Source organism: Tiliqua scincoides, chromosome 2, assembly GCF_035046505.1.
Source record: "Tiliqua scincoides isolate rTilSci1 chromosome 2, rTilSci1.hap2, whole genome shotgun sequence".
NCBI lineage: Eukaryota > Metazoa > Chordata > Lepidosauria > Squamata > Scincidae > Tiliqua > Tiliqua scincoides.
In genome coordinates, this window is record NC_089822.1 from 202,655,140 (window position 1) to 202,671,010 (window position 15,871).

Genomic DNA, 15,871 nt, shown 5'->3' on the forward strand with positions numbered 1-15,871 from the left:
AAGGGAGAAGGCAGTATCTTTTCCTATCCTTCAAAAGGGCATTGCAGAAACAAACTCTTCCCACAGAAGATGACATCGCGCCCAAGGATATGCTGTAGAAACTAAATTGTGAGGGAGATGAGAGTCCGTCCCCAGCTGCCAGTTCTCTCCTTAGCAGCCACTTACCTGGCAAATGTGAGTATAGATTTGTCAAGAACTATGGCATTCAGTACTGCTTCCTACTGACTCATATACTTAAAGCCTGGCAAAGTGGAGTCTCTCTTCACTGAAAATGTGACAATCATGCTACAATGAGGAAGAGCCTCTCAAGACTCCATAAAGTGGTTACACTGATGTCAGAGAACATGGTGGATGTTTGGAGATGGTGTGAGGTACAAGGTATTACTGCATTACTGATGGTGTGAGATGCAAGATATCACTGCATGTATAACTAAAAAGCCCAGATAAGATCTAGGTGGTTTCCTTTTTAATTGTTGGTGGTACACAAAGGGACAGCAGCATAGAATGTGAGTGAAGATTGTACCTGCTGACCTCCTTAGGTTTCAATCCCTCCAGGCATCTTCTGGAAGAGGAGGCTGAGGTTGAGAAGGCAAACAAACCCATTGGGATAAGCAATGCTAATAAACAGAGCTTAAAGTTTCTAAAGATGCTTTTTATTTCAAGTTGTATGGGGGAAAAAAGGTTTAATTCAATCTTACTTATATTGTTCAATTTTTGCAATTTGCTAAATGAGATAGAGCAAATTTGTCAATGCTAAAGAGTAGTTTTCAAGCATGTCTGGGGAAGACAGGTTGTTTCACAGACAGTTAACTTGCTTTCCCAGTTGGAAGGACCATGAGGGTCTGCTAATAGTTCAGAAAAACGAAAGGAATTATGATGAATGTTTGGCCAGTAGTAGCAATGGTTGAAGTCCCTGGCAGCATTAACTGACAAAAGGGAGCAGTCACTCCCTGCTCTTAGTTGTTGCTAAAGGAAGGAGTGATTAGACAACATAGTTGATAGCAAAGATGCATGTGATTGTCCTGAAGGTTCAGAATGGGGAGGGTAGAGACATGAGAAGGAGATGCAGCATGGGATTCCCTTCCCCTCTTTCCTTACCTTAAGGAAGTTAAGAAAATGTCTTGCCAAACATGCTGTGAGGGACAAGAGGTTGTTTGTGCAAAGTATTCCCTTTGTGGGACAAGTGCCCTTTCATCATCCAAGTTCCCCTTTGAAAGACCAGAGAGGTATAGCATCATACCATATATCTGATAATTTGAGGTGTAGTCTCTCTGTCAGGGGCTTAGTATTGGGGTTAGTGTGCTGTAATTGGCTGCCAAATGTAGTCTGTCCATCATAGGAAAATGGGCAAAGCAGGAGGTGCAATTTTCTGCTGCATTTCCCTTTCCCATTCTTCCTTATGGAGTTACTCCTACCTACAACAACCCAATAGTTGACATACTGCTTTGCTAGCACTGGGGACATGTCCATCATCTGAAGACAACATCTCTAACATCGCCCGCCGGCTTAATAGCTGGATTGACAAACCTTTGGACCTGGCTTAGGGATGGATTTTTACGCAAAGAGATGGAAGGTATCCTGTTTACAGCCCAAGAACAGGCCCTTCAGACGAATGTGATGAAAGCCAGAATTCAGGGTACCAGTAACAACAGCCTATGCTGACTATGCAAAAGATGGGACGAGACTGTAAACCACCTGATTTGTGAATGTCCCAAAATTGCCAATACCAACTATAAACGAAGACACGATGATGTTGCGCGACTTATACACTGGGCCTTATGCCAAAAACATGGCTTCAACACGTCCGAAAAAGCTTGGCAACATCAGCCGGAGAAAGTCCTGGAAAATGAGAAGATCAAAATCTTATGGGACTTTAGAATCCAAACGGATCAACGTGTTGAGGCCAACACTCCCGATATCACATTAATTGACCACAATTCCCACCTTGTGACATTCATTGACATTGCCGTCCCTGGTGACCACAGGGTGGTAGAAAAGGAACATGAAAAAATAGACAAGTACCACAAACTGTGTCTAGAAACCAGCCAGTTGTGGATGAAACACACTAAGTACTGCCAATAATCATAGGCGAACTAGGAACTTCCTCATAAGGAAGGTGCCCCAGCCCAGTAATCATCTTAGTCGCTTTCTTTTGCACCTTTTCCATTTCCACTATGACTTTTTTGAGATGCGGCGACCAGAGCTGGACACAATATTCCAGGTGTGGCCTTACCATCGATTTGTACAATGGCATTATAATATTAGCCGTTTTGTTCTCAATACCTTTTCTAATGATCCCAAGCATAGAATTGGCCTTCTTCACTGCTACACTCGCTGAGTTGGAAAGAGCTGCTATTATTGGAACTGCATCAATTATCCGTTGATACCTGCGATGATCCTAGGTCTCTGGTTGGGGCCCAACCTTCGCGGGCAGTACCAGTGATACTGTGATTTTTATTTGTGTGTTCTTTCGCTGCATAATTTTGTATGTCTCAATCATGCCCCCCCCCCTCAGGCACCTCTTTTCTAGGCTGAAGAGGCCCAAACACTGTATCCTTTCCTCATAAGGGAGGTGCCCCAGCCCAGTAATCATTGTAGTTGCTCTCTTTTGCACCTTTTCCATTTCCACTATGTCCTTTTTGAGATGTGGTGACCAGAACTGGACACAATACTCCAGGTGTGGATGTGGTTTCTACTGTTTAAGCACTTAGAATCCCCTGATGAGAAAGAATTTAATAAACCAATAACATATGATTCAGTGTTCACTTTTATTCTTTAGTATAACATGCCTCTGATAAATGATACTTTAAATGATTGATGTGTACTATGCATTGAGTATATCTGAAAAGCTCAATAAACAATATGTTTGTCAAAGGAAGAAAGAAAGGAAGAAAGAAAGACTTCAGTCTGTACCCTTCTCCTGTGCTGAAACTCCCCTTCAAGATTGGATGTTCAGGCACTGAAGGCAACTTCAGAAGTATACCTGATGGGTCAAGTTGGTTTATCACTTTTTAATTATGTGATTAATAATAATTAGCAAACTAGCAGCTGTCAAAAATGCAGTTGGTGGACATGTACCCTTTTTTCAGGAGGCCACTGGACTGGCACGTTAGGTGGTTGCTGTTTTGTTGGGTAATCAATTGGTGCTGTTTATTTTTGTTTTATTGTTAGTTTTATGATGTTTTTGTGGCTGTAACTACACTTTTATTTTCATTGTTGAAGCCACTTTGAGATTACAATGTAGGAAAAGCCCTGTTGGATCAGCCCAAATGCCCATCTAGTCCAGTGTCCTGTTTCTCACAGTGGCCCACCAGCTGCCTCTAGGAAGCCCCAAAGTGAGAGAGAGAAAGGAACACTCTCTTGCTCCCCTGCAGCTGGTACTCAAAAGCAGACTGCCATGGATAGACCTGTCCTTCATGAAATTGCTCAATTCCCTTTTAAAGCCATCTAAGCTAGTGAACATCACCACATCTTGTGACAAAAGTACCACAGAGTAATTACACTCTGTGACTGTTCCCCCTCATCCCCCTTCATCCCTGTGTTTTTGCCACCCCATGTATGTACCTATGTACATATAAATTATACTTCTATACCACCCATAAGAACATAAGAACAGCCCCACTGGATCAGGCCATAGGCCCATCTAGTCCAGCTTCCTGTATCTCACAGCGGCCCACCAAATGCCCCAGGGAGCACACCAGATAACAAGAGACCTCATCCTGGTGCCCTCCCCTACATCTGGCATTCTGACTTAACCCATTTCTAAAATCACGAGGTTGCGCATACACATCATGGCTTGTACCCCATAATGGATTTTTCCTCCAGAAACTTGTCCAATCCCCTTTTAAAGGTGTCTAGGGTAGACGCCAGCACCACATCCTGTGGCAAGGAGTTCCACAGACCGACCACACGCTGAGTAAAGAAATATTTTCTTTTGTCTGTCCTAACCCGCCCAACACTCAATTTTAGTGGATGTCCCCTGGTTCTGGTATTATGTGAGAGTGTAAAGAGCATCTCCCTATCCACTCTGTCCATTCCCTGCATAATTTTGTATGTCTCAATCATGTCCCCCCTCAAGCGTCTCTTTTCTAGGCTGAAGAGGCCCAAACGCCGTAGCCTTTCCTCATAAGGAAGGTGCCCCAGCCCCGTAATCATCTTAGTCGCTCTCTTTTGCACCCATTTCCTGAATCCAGGAAATGCAGGGCAGTGCATTTCCTAACATGTTCCTATAAGAATGTAGCCAAGTTTAGGGAAAAAATTATTTTGAAAAGAAAAAGGTTGGGATCCAAGGATGCGACTGCTTATCAAGAATCACAGACCACTTGGTCAGAACTGCTAAAGAGGCCTTGTGCAGCTTGCAAGCTGTTTGTTGCTCACCTGTGCCCTAAACAACTACCTGCTCTTGAATTTTCCCTGCTAGTCAGAGAAGCAAGATCATTTGTAGTTATTATACTGAGTGCAGTCTGCTGATCGCTTTGCTGTAAATTAATATTGTAGATTGATCAAGTAATTTGGATGATCCTTCCATTACCAACTTGCATTATAACTCATCATTCTAATTGGCATCAGAGCAGGGATGGTTCGGGGGGGGGGGGGGCATGGGTGTGTGCCCTTCCCAAAATTGTCTGCCAGCAGGGAAGAGTGCCCACTGGACTGGAGAGCAAAATTTGGCACCAGGAGATTGCCCACTAGGTAGGCGCTGGTGAGATTGGCTTAAATGGGAGCCCAGGACTACCCAGCTGTTAGATCTGGGCTCCAAGTTCAGGCAGGAACCCAGGTCTATCCACCCAGCAAACCTTGGCCATGGCCATTAAGATCAACCTACCTGGTTGACCTGGGCTCTGGAGTTAGTAGTGCTTATGGCCCCCCCCCCCCAAACACAAATACCGGATCCATCTCTGCATCAGAGTCTTATGAAAGACTCTGCATCAGAGTCTGCCTTCAGAATTCTGATCAGGTGCTTTGTTCATTTGTTCACCTTTAAGGTCTGTGCGCATAGCTGATCAAGAAACATGCCACAAAGATTATTTTGAGATTTTGATTCCAAGTATGGCTCTTTTCAGGAAAAAAGATTAGTTTTCAACGTTTAACTAAAAGTTCTTTCTTGACCAGGACAGGTTATCTTTAATCAATTGTGATGAACTAACACGTACAGTTTTCTGTTTGTCCCATACAGGTACAATTGCATGCAAATGTAGAAAAATGAATTTGGGATTTAGTGCTGAAGAAAAGCATGCTGCAGCCTAGAAAATCTTTATATCCTCTAAATACAACTGATAAAGACAGGATGAGATGAGCAGAGATGAGAGTAACTAGCTTAACAGCACAGTCCTATATAGGTGCATGGAGAAATAAGTCCCACTGTGTTCAGTGCAGCTTACTGCCTTTGGGATTGTAGCATTCGTTGGTGTCGCAGTACATTTAGTGCTGCTTTTATGTCCTGATACACTTGAGATTTTCTCCATTATCTTCCATTTTTTTGTTCTAGGTAATAGACTGCTGCATAGAAACTGAGACATTAATCTTCTTGATTATATGGGTGTTCTGCTCCAGGTAGGCTGGCACCGTCTTTTTTTTTTTTTACTTTTGTGATTACTGGATCTGTACATTGTTTTTTCTTTCAATTGGTTTCACGATATATTTGGTGTTAATGTTGTGTCCTGACACACTGTGATACTCCCCAAACACAGTCTTTGGTTTCCCATTCCTACTCACGATAATCTCCACTGGAGCTGAGGCAGTGACAACCTTCATGATCACCTGGATGTTCAGTTCTGAATGTGGTGGGATCTTGGCTGGCATGGTCACCTCACTTTTGTCTACAGTGATAGTAGAGTCTATGTGTCCTTTCTCCACTACAAGATTAGTCCTTGGATCTACATTTAAGTTGAAGCTCTCACTTATTCTTTGGGTTGAGAGCTTGAATTTGAAGTTGTGTCTAGTGACTGATTCATAGACTCTGCTGCTAGTGGTGGTGAAAGTCTGTTCAAAATCAGTGGTGTTGATGCCGTTTATTTCATCAACCACCACATGTCTCTCACTCTCCACTATCCTGCGATCCCACATGATCTTGGCAGTGACAGTGGGCTGGCCACCCTTAAGGGGATACACATGGGAACACTTATTATCGAAATTAAATACTGGCCCATAATTAGGAAGTTTAGTTCCTTCTCGAGCTATGTAGTACCAACCCTTTCGATTTGGGTGCTCATACAAGAGCCAAGTACCTTTCTGGACAATATGGGAAGATGCCTTGTCATTGAAGTAACTATATACTAGATTGGTTTCCTCTGTTATAACTTTGCTTACCCCTTCGTAGTTGGCGTGCTCATAAAGTGTGATCTGAGGATTTTCCAGGTCTTCTGTGACTAGCTGGAGAGAAGAAATCTGATCATGCAAGTCGACTTGCTTATGTTCACCTTCTTCATATGCATGAGCCAGACCCTTGTAATTTGGATGAAGGAAGCACAGCCATGGTTGTCCAATCACTTTAAGGGAGGAAATGCAGTCCCCAAAGTCCACACTGCGTAGGTCAGGAACATCTGAAGTAAACTCTTTACTGAGGCCCTTGAAATCTTCATATTCATAAACAATAATTTTATTCATCTTTAGCTGTTTGGGGAGAGGAAACACAGGCACACCCTTTCAGCGATGCTTGCAAAAGGAGATGCAAGATGGAGAGTAGCTTTCTCTCTGTGGAAATTAACTCTGCCCTGAAAAAAATAAAATCAGAAGAACACACTCTGAAGCAGAAGCAGATGTAGAAGCTCTCACAAAGCTGACAGATTTTTTATGACAGAGGAAAGTAGGAACTATTGTACTTTGCATCAGCAATTAAAACACATTCTTGGTTTCCAATATCCCTAAGTACAGTATTAAAATATTGGCTGCCCGCTCCTAAATGTGTTTAGTCAAGTAGGTAGGTGGCTGACCACTCAGAAAAAAGTCCAGGTCAGTCTTTTTGCTTATGAGTTATTTGTCAGAATTGCAAGGGGCAGGACCTTTTCTCCCTCTCCGGTCCTCCACCCATTTCTAAATGTTTGTGCTACGCAAGGCCAGCATGAGAACTTGGCATGATCAAGCTGAAGGCCCAAGGCCCTCAGACATATGCACTGCCACTGTCTGACACCTGTGTCCATGGTCTCTGTCTTTGTGACTGTGGTCTTCATGTGGTAGTGCAATGACTGTGTCAGTCCAAAGAAATTGTTTCAACATCCCTTCCTCTCATCTCCACACTGTGCCAGTCTGGAGCCTTGCCCCAGAGGTTCCTGCAGTGATGGCCTGGGAAGAAAACTCCCCTGCATCTGGCAATCTGAGGTAGCCTACCTCTAAAACCAGGAGCTTGCACATACCTACCAGGACTACCTGTGATGAACTTTTCCTCCAGAAATGTGTCCAATCCCCTCTTAGAGGCATTTATTCAATTTAGTAGTGGCGATGCTTTCTACAGCACTTCAATGAATGCTGCTAACAAATAACCTAAAGAAGATACTCCTGATACCTTGAAGTAGGATTAACCTGCAATCCTGTACACACTTATCTGAGAGTACGTGCCATCGAACATGCATAGAATTGCACTGTTAGAAAATTAACCACTGCCACTCAAGTCTTACTCAAAAAAACATACCTCAGAAAAGAATAAATTTAATTGTTGGAATGGAAATTGTTGGAATTTTTAAGCTGATTGGACAGTTCTATATCGTTATCAAACAGCAAAGGGGGTATCTAGAATTAAAATAAGAAGATGTCTCCTTGAAATAAACTTAGGCCGCAATCCTAACCAATTTTCCAGCACTGACATAAGGGCAGTGCAACTCTGAGGTAAGGGAACAAACATTGCCCTACCTTGAGGAGACCTCCATGACTGCCCCCCAACTGCAGGATGCAGCACATGCCCCACTGGCACAGCTATGCCAGTGCTGGAAAGTTGGTTAGGATTGCACCCTTAAACATCTTGGGGCTGGGGGTTAGTATATGGAAGATACTGATGACAAGGTATAGTAGACTCCAAAATATATAGAGAATGGCAATGTGACCAGTTGCTTTTTTATTTTTCTCTTAAACTGCAGGGTATTCATCTAGACTGGTTTAATGCAGGGGTAAGGGCAGTAATGTTCTTAAAAAGCAATAGTTTCATTATGCTTCACTATCTACTGATTACACAGGCCTACAAAATTGAGGGTCAGAAAAGTTTTTCCCAAACTTTATGGTGGTTTGATATGAATTTGGGGTGCCGATTCCAAAAATGGCATCCGTTTTGCCCTATCATTTTCTGGTTTTGGAGTCACGGCATAGCCTCTTTAGTGAAAGGTTTAAGCAGCTTCCTGATGAGGCACCCCAAATATACCCAGGATTTGGTGTAATGTTTAAGGAAGCAAAATGTGTCGGCCTGTGTTATTATATTAAGTAAATGCTTGCTTTTCTGATTATTTAAAGGCAGCTTTTGTTAATTTACCAAAGTACTCCCTCTTGCCTCTGTTCAACCCTCCCTCTTTCCCACGTGGATAATTTACATTGCAGAGATTAAGGTTTGCACTGTAATATGTTAACCTTGGTCAACATTCTATACTCATTAACTCTTGTTTCTGCCATAAATCTCAGCAATAAAGCTGTGAACCTATTAGGAATCAAACCAGGGACGACAGGGATGACAAACCAACAGGGCAGGAGAGAATCTCCTTGCAGGAGAATATTGGAGGGTTGAATGACCCCCACGCCTCCTTTCAAATCCCGACCAATCCATGGGAACTCCCAGGAAAGGACAGAGCACAGATATGCCTTTGGCTAGAACTGTTCAACTGAGAGAACGGATTGCTTCCCTTCGGTTTGGAGACAAAAGTAGAGGAGGGAAATGGCCTCAGAAAGTAAGTGTACAACCTCATAGTCCAATTCCCAGCCCAAAAGGCTTTTGAACCTGCAAGAGGGCTTGTTGTCTTGCACTAAAAAGAGCACAATGGGGGAATTGGCTCGTTGGGGGAGTGATGGTGACATAACTCCTTCCTCTCCCCACAGAATTCAACATGCGCACAACATGAAATGTTTTATGGATCATTTGTAAAATGTTTATGATCACTTGTTACATTCTGACCTACATAAAGGGGGGGATTCTAAAAGTGTTACATGCTAAGACAGACACATTCTATGAAAGCTTTGTCCCATTTGTGGAAAACAGGCCCTTTATTTCCAAGAGACCTGACTATCTCACCTTTTAGTCACTGGGTTATATTTTGCTTTTTTAAACTCTCTGCCTTTTAGCCTGTTCAGCCCTGTGGGTTGAACTTTCTGTAACTTTTGGAAGCCAAGAGAAATCCACAAGTTGCACCTCACATTCCCCAGCATCAAAAGACCTCGAATATCACATGGATTGATATAAGAGAAATATATACTGACCTTGCTGTGTGATCTGTTTAACTGTCCAGGCTTCCTCAGCAGACTGGAATTCTTATGACTCCTGCTTGCTTTACATAAGAGAAGAGTTGAACAAATTCTGTCACCAGTTAGAATGCTGTGCGACTTGGAGCCTGTCTCTATTTACTGCAGCCAGGCTGAAGAATGACAACAATGGGAGGAGCCATTTCAGCCCAGTTCAACCCATAAGCCATCCAAAGACAGTCCCAAGGCCAAAACTGGACCTGATTTATGGATTCACTTCTCTTTTCAATTTTTTTAAAAATTCCAAAAGTCTTGTAAACAAAAAAAGGCGCCTGTGGCATCTTCAAGACTAACAAATTTATTTCTGCCCAGTCCAACCCACAAGCCATCCAAAAACATTTTCTAGGCCAAAGTTGGAGTTGATTTATGGATTAACTTCTTTTTCCAATTTGTATGAAGTTCTGGAAGAGTCTTGTAAAACCAACAAAGTCTCTTGTGGCATCTCAAAGACTAGCACATTTATTGTAGCATATATCTGGACTATAGTCCACAAAAGCTTATGCTTCAATAAATATTTTCTCTTTAAGGTGCTGGAAGACTCTTTATCACAATTTGTATGGGATTTTGGACACCAACACATGTGCATTTCTTCTGTTTTCAGACAGAAACCTGTATGTTAAAATTTGCTCACTGGCAAATCTTGTCCTATTTATTGCCCTATTTCTCATCACCTTTCCCTTCGAAGAAAAACAAAACAACATCATCATCATCATAAAAAAGATCATTCTGATCTTCAGTGACAAGAGCTGGGAGAGAAAGAAGAAATTGAAGAGTAGATGTAGTGAGATGACATCACACAGGAGCTATAACACCAAAAAAGCAGACAAGAGGAATTATTCATATACCGTACAGCACAGTACAGTATACTTCTCTCTAATGCACAGGTGGATCAGCCCTTACAGTAATCTTCAGAGACAGAATACAGCCAAAATGAAGTACGCAGCTCTATTGATAAAAAGAGATCCCAGAATGGTAACAGATTGGCGTAATGCAGAGGATCCCCCTCCCTCAAAGAAGACATTAGAGGCCCAATCCTATTGGTATTGGGCCAATACCAGTATGCTGCTACTGTTGGCACCGGTTGTTGCAAAAGAGCTGTACCACTGCAAGTAGCAGCATGCTGCCAGTGCTGACACAGTGCCAGCCAGCGCAGCACCTCAGTGCCAGGAGGTAGATGCTGGGGTGTGGGTGGCAGTGAGAGCGCCTGCCAGTGCTACTGGTGTGGGGAAGGCAGAGAGGGGGTGGAACTGGACAGAAGGAGGGCGGAGTGAGGGGAGGATAGGGCCTGGGAGGGGGATGGAGATGATGGCAGACTCTACTGCCATATCCTGTCCTCCTTCCTGAGACGGGAGACCCAACACAAATCTCCTCAGTTCTATACCTGCTCAAAGGCACAGAATTGGGGCCACTGTAGGTCAGCAAGAGGTAAGGGAACGTCTGTTCCCTTACCCAAGGAGATCTGCGGCTGCTTTCCTAGCCCCATTGGACTCAGTGGTAGCCATTTTGGTGCCCTGGAGCCCTGGGTGAAAAGCTACCACTTGGACAGCCCAATCCTAAGCTTAAGATTGGGCTGCCCAAGTGGTAGCTTCAGATTCAATTATCATACCTTATTATAAAAGAATATAAAGATTAGATACAAAGGAATACTTTTCACCCAAAAGAATTAATAAAGAAATACTACACCTTAACATACACCGAAGACTGTTGCATCAAGTAAGAGTAACAGCTCTGTTCAAAATCTTCCAGTATTTAAAGGTTTCTTAAAGGTTTCTTGGGAAGATACCTTTGTGCAGCTCTGAGAATGGCTGCCTTAATCTAATTTCCAGTAGGCTTAAAGAGACTCTGGTGGTTTCCGTGTGGGTGTGCAATGGTGTAACTGGGTGGCTGAATAACAGCTCAATCCTAGGGGAACTGGCAAGCAGCAGAATGCATGTTCTGCTGCTGGAGATGATCGCAAAGCACTCATAAAATTCATTATGTCCATTATCATAATGTAAGGGCAAGGTATAGCCAAAAAACAATAAAGGAAAAATAAGATTTGTTAACAGCATTGGAAAGTCCTCTGTAGCAATTGTGTAATGTCTGAAAACATGTGCATTTCCCTTATGGTAAGATATCTGAGTGAGCTCCAGATGCAAGCTGCTTCTTGTTGGAGAAATATCTGAATTCTTGGAATTGGCACAGGAAATGCATTTTCTGCTGGCTCTTCTGTGTAACATCTGAAGTTTTCCTCAGACCGGGGCTGATGTCAGGAGTTGGCATTGCTGGGCAACTGCCGAAGGCCCAGAGCCCTCAGAAGGGCCCACCCAGGTAGAGGAGAGCCCATGGAGAGCAATTTGCCCAGGCCAGGGGTGCTCAATAGGTGGGTCGCGATCTACTGGTAGATCGCGAGGCAAAATGAGTAGATCGCAGAGTGCCGACCCCCCCTTCAGGTGCCTCTGGGAGGAAACGCCGGGAGTAAGGCCCATTGTGCTCAATGGGGCTTACTCCCAGGTAAGTGTGGCTAGGATTGCAGCCTCACAGCCTAATCCTAGGCATGTCTACTCAGAAGTAAGTCCTGTTATACTCAGTGGGGCTCAAGGTACACCAACATACATTGTACACATAAATGTTATATGTTATGATGGCGCGAACATTGTAAAAAAAACTCTGGTAGATCTCCGAGCCTTGCTGGGTTTCAAAGTAGCTCTCGAGCCAAAAAAGTGTGAGCACCCCTGGCCTAGGCCCTCTTGGAGGAGGGTGTGCCTCAGAATTTGAAGCAGATGGGGTCCTCCTTCTGCACTCTGGTTCAGCAATGGATTCTTAAGCAATCTTGAGCTTCCAAGGCATTTGAAAAATTCCTTACTTTGATCCAATTGGTTCTGTCTTTTCATGGTTCATGGGTTTATTTTGTTTTTAATTTTGGCTCCAATTAAAAATAAAAAAGGAAAAATATGAACAAAATAACAAATCTGATTGTTTGTTGGCCTGCATGTCTACAATCAGTGAAATATGGTTAGTCACATAATTCTAACAGCCAAAGAAGTTTTTATTACCTTGTGAGGAGAGCAGAGGAAGCTGGGTCAGCCTCTTTGTGCAACCCCCATTTACACAGACCAGCAGTGACCCTCCAGCATTTCAGACAAGAATTTTCTCTGCCCTGCCTGAAGATGGCAGGGATTGAACCTGGGACCTTCTGCATGCAATGCATGTACTCTTACCACTGTATTGTGGCACTTCCACCTAATAGAACATCCCTGGCCAGAGATCAACAGTTTCAACCATATGTGGATTATATTAATCATTGGGAAATTTTCTCTCACATAGCAAAATCAAATGCAATACACACTTATCATTTAAACATCTGTTTAAAATCTCCAAATATTTTCATTGGTTTTTCTGTTTAAGAAGCTTCATTTGTGTCAACTGGGGTTGATTTTAAACCAATTTGTTAAAAAGGTGTGAATATAATTTACTGTCACATGGGCCAAGCACTGTCAAGCACTTGTCACTGGCCAAGCAAATTTAGCACTGTCACATGGGCCAAGTGAACTTGACAACTGTCATTTTGTGATTTTTGTGCAGCTGCTATACATTTGGACAAGTTGGTGGAAGTACTTGTCCATAACCTTTGCAGCGTAGCATCTAAGCAAAGATTATTAAATATAATCTTTAAAGCATATTAAAGTGTGAAAGAAGCAACCAGCATTTAAGACATACTATTATCATGATTTGTTTCTCCCCTAGGGGACCCAAGGCAGCTTACAAAAGTGCAGGTACAGAAAAAGTAAAAATCACAGTTAAAAACAATTGTACTCTGCCCTAAAAACCCATAAAACATTAAAACAAACTTAAAAACAACCATAAAACATAATTACAACAGAAGAGCAACAGCAACACCTAAAAGGGACAAGCCTGTAAAAGCAACACCTAAAAAGGACAAGCCTTTGTCTCATTCACTACACAGGAAGCAGCAAGAAACACTGAATTGGTCAGTTGTGCAGAGTTATATCTACTGCAGCCTACATAAATGCTACTATAAAACAAAACACATCTTCACCAAAGTATCTGAGTGCCTCACTACTGTGACTTTTGCAAGTCTCTCTGCAGAATATTGCATGTCCTTAAGTCTGTCCATGAATCTGCCTGTGCATCTTGAACTGCTCCATCTGCCTGGGTAGAAAAGGCATCTAGCCAAGTACTCTCTGTTGTTGACTCACAACAGCTCCACAAGATCTCTAACAGAGAGTTTTTCCAGCTCTGCTATCCCTGAGAGCAGGGTCAGTCTTAAGGCAATTTGACCAATTTGGCCAGCTTGGGCCCTATGCCTGGAGGGCCCTGCACTGGAGTGGCAAGGGAATAGCCCAGAGCTGCAGCTAGCACCTCACTTTGTAGCTGATGCTCCGGCATAGAATCTTCCATGCGGAGGCATTGCAAGGAGAGTGTGGCGAGCACAGCATCACTGCTGGTTGGTCCTCCCTTCTGTCCACCTCTGGGTCTGAGTGGTTTGAAATCCCCTCTGGAGCGGTTGGCTATGACTGGGGCTGTGGCCCTGCAGGAGTGGGGGGTGGGGACCCTGCACAAATGTTTTTCATTGGGCTCCGCAGCTCCTAAGACTGGTCCTGCTTGAGAGGTCCAAAGGATTAAATCTGGGACTTAATATATAAAGGATTAAATCTGGGACTTAATATAAAAATATATGTGATTTCTTACTGAGCAATGAGCCCCTCTGGTGTAAGATAGCCTATAGAAAGTTTGTAATTTATTCTGGACAATCACTACTATGTAACATCACTATTATCTCTATGGTTGGACACTAGAAATGACTTTCCTACGGCCAGAACTTCAGTGAAAAAATGAAGACTCAGCATGTTTTAGCTGCCTAATTCTGTGATTAAAACAATCTCCAACTGTGTTTTTGTACTACCATAGTCATAGGCATGTGTTTTGTCTTGCCATAGTCATCCTGCCATAGTCCCCTGAGCATAATTATAGCATTCCATAAGCCCATCTGGTTTCTTTCCATTGTAATAGATCTTTGCTTTTAATTTGTGCCTTGACTTTACAGTTTCTGGGAACAAGAGTCCCTGGGTGAACACAAAAAATATCACATCTGCTTCTGCTTAAAAACCATTTTCTATTTGATACTTTCCAAAGAAATGCAAAAATGTGGTACAGATGCTCTCCTAATGGCACCATCAAGGGCATATGAGGAAGTATTTCCATTGGTTGCTCCCAGGCTATGGAACTACCTCCCTTTAAAGCCAGATTGATTCCAAGACTTACTATATTTTGAAGGCAATGCTAAATTTTAGAGGGGAGGAACTTACAGGTCAACAAAAGGGGGGGGGGGAAAGGCTAGACCCAACTCTTCCAAAGTTAAGTACTTCTCATTTCCATTGATTTTGGCGTGATGGATTCCCCGGGTAAAGGGAGTAGGCCCGCAATGGAGCTATTCAATTCACCACCGACCAAAAGGTCCATGGTGAGATAAAAGCCTTCATGTCAGGCATTGAGCTTGATGGGGAGGCTCAGGATCTGGTGGAGCATCGCTCCACTGGTCCCACCTCCCTCCCTGCTCCCTTCCCCCAGCACACCTTCCCCCGCCCTCTCCCCACCTCCCAGGCACACCTCCTCCCCGCCCTCCACCCCTCTCCCCCTCCCTGGAACGCCTCCTCCCATGCCCCTGCTTTCCTCTCCACTGCTTGGTGGTCCAGGCAGAGGTGCTTACCCAGCGTTAGGGCTCGCCCTGCGTTAGGGCTCCCAAAGGTGCCTTACAGCACATTTGCATAAATGTGCACCAGCGGTAAGCAGAGCTCTGGATTGGGCTCTTACTCTCCCATTGAAATCAATAGGATTAATGGTTGGAGGCATTAATGCAGTTTGAGTATCTCTTATCTGGCCTGTTTGGAATGGGAAGGTGTCTGGATTTTGGAATAATTGCATAAATCTAACGAGAAATGCTTTCTTTTGCTTTTTCACTGTCACCCATATGGGAGTCTGCTGGCTTCTTTGACATTTTCCAACAATGTCTGCACAGGTACATACCACAACGCAGAGAATAGAACTTAAAGCCTGTACCTGCACTGAATGAGCACAAGACCTTCTAGTACTCATACAACAGAAAGTTAAAAAAAAAAAAGGTTTTGGATAAAAATGTCTGGATTTTGGAATAGTTTCATTTTTGGATATCCAGATAAGGGATAATCTACCTGAACTGTAGCAATGCAATGTCACCTTTAATTATTTTCCTTAACTGTGTTCTTTCTATCTATTTTGATGGTGATAATTTACACTGTTGATTTATATATGCATGTGTTCTACTGCATTGCTTTGATCCACTGCATAGGTGGTATAAAAATCCTACAAATACACTTTATTTATTTATTGCATTTTTACCCCGCCTTTCTCCTCAAGGGAACCCAAGGCGGATTACAAAGTGCAGGTACAGAAAAAGTTA

The 15,871-nt window shown here is 43.2% G+C and overlaps 1 protein-coding gene across 1 annotated transcript; it reads right to left on the reverse strand.

Annotated features, from left to right (window-relative positions):
* Window positions 1-5,160: 5,160 nt before the first annotated feature.
* Window positions 5,161-15,528, reverse strand: LOC136641523 (epidermal differentiation-specific protein-like). Its single transcript, XM_066617366.1, has 2 exons — window positions 15,508-15,528; window positions 5,161-6,606 (listed from the first exon to the last, which is right to left on the reverse strand). Exons 1-2 carry the CDS (start codon window positions 15,526-15,528, stop codon window positions 5,593-5,595), a joined length of 1,035 nt encoding a protein of 344 aa, XP_066473463.1. The 3' UTR covers window positions 5,161-5,592.
* Window positions 15,529-15,871: the final 343 nt, after the last annotated feature.

What these genes read in the sequence shown, in the direction of transcription:
- LOC136641523 (XM_066617366.1), bottom strand. Translation starts at nt 15,528, where the DNA reads ATGAGTACTAGAAGGTCTTGT. An exon ending in TGAGTACTAGAAGGTCTTGT is followed by an intron (nt 6,607 to 15,507) that starts GCTCATTCAGTG and finishes AAACAGCTAAAG; the next exon opens with ATGAATAAAATTATTGTTTA.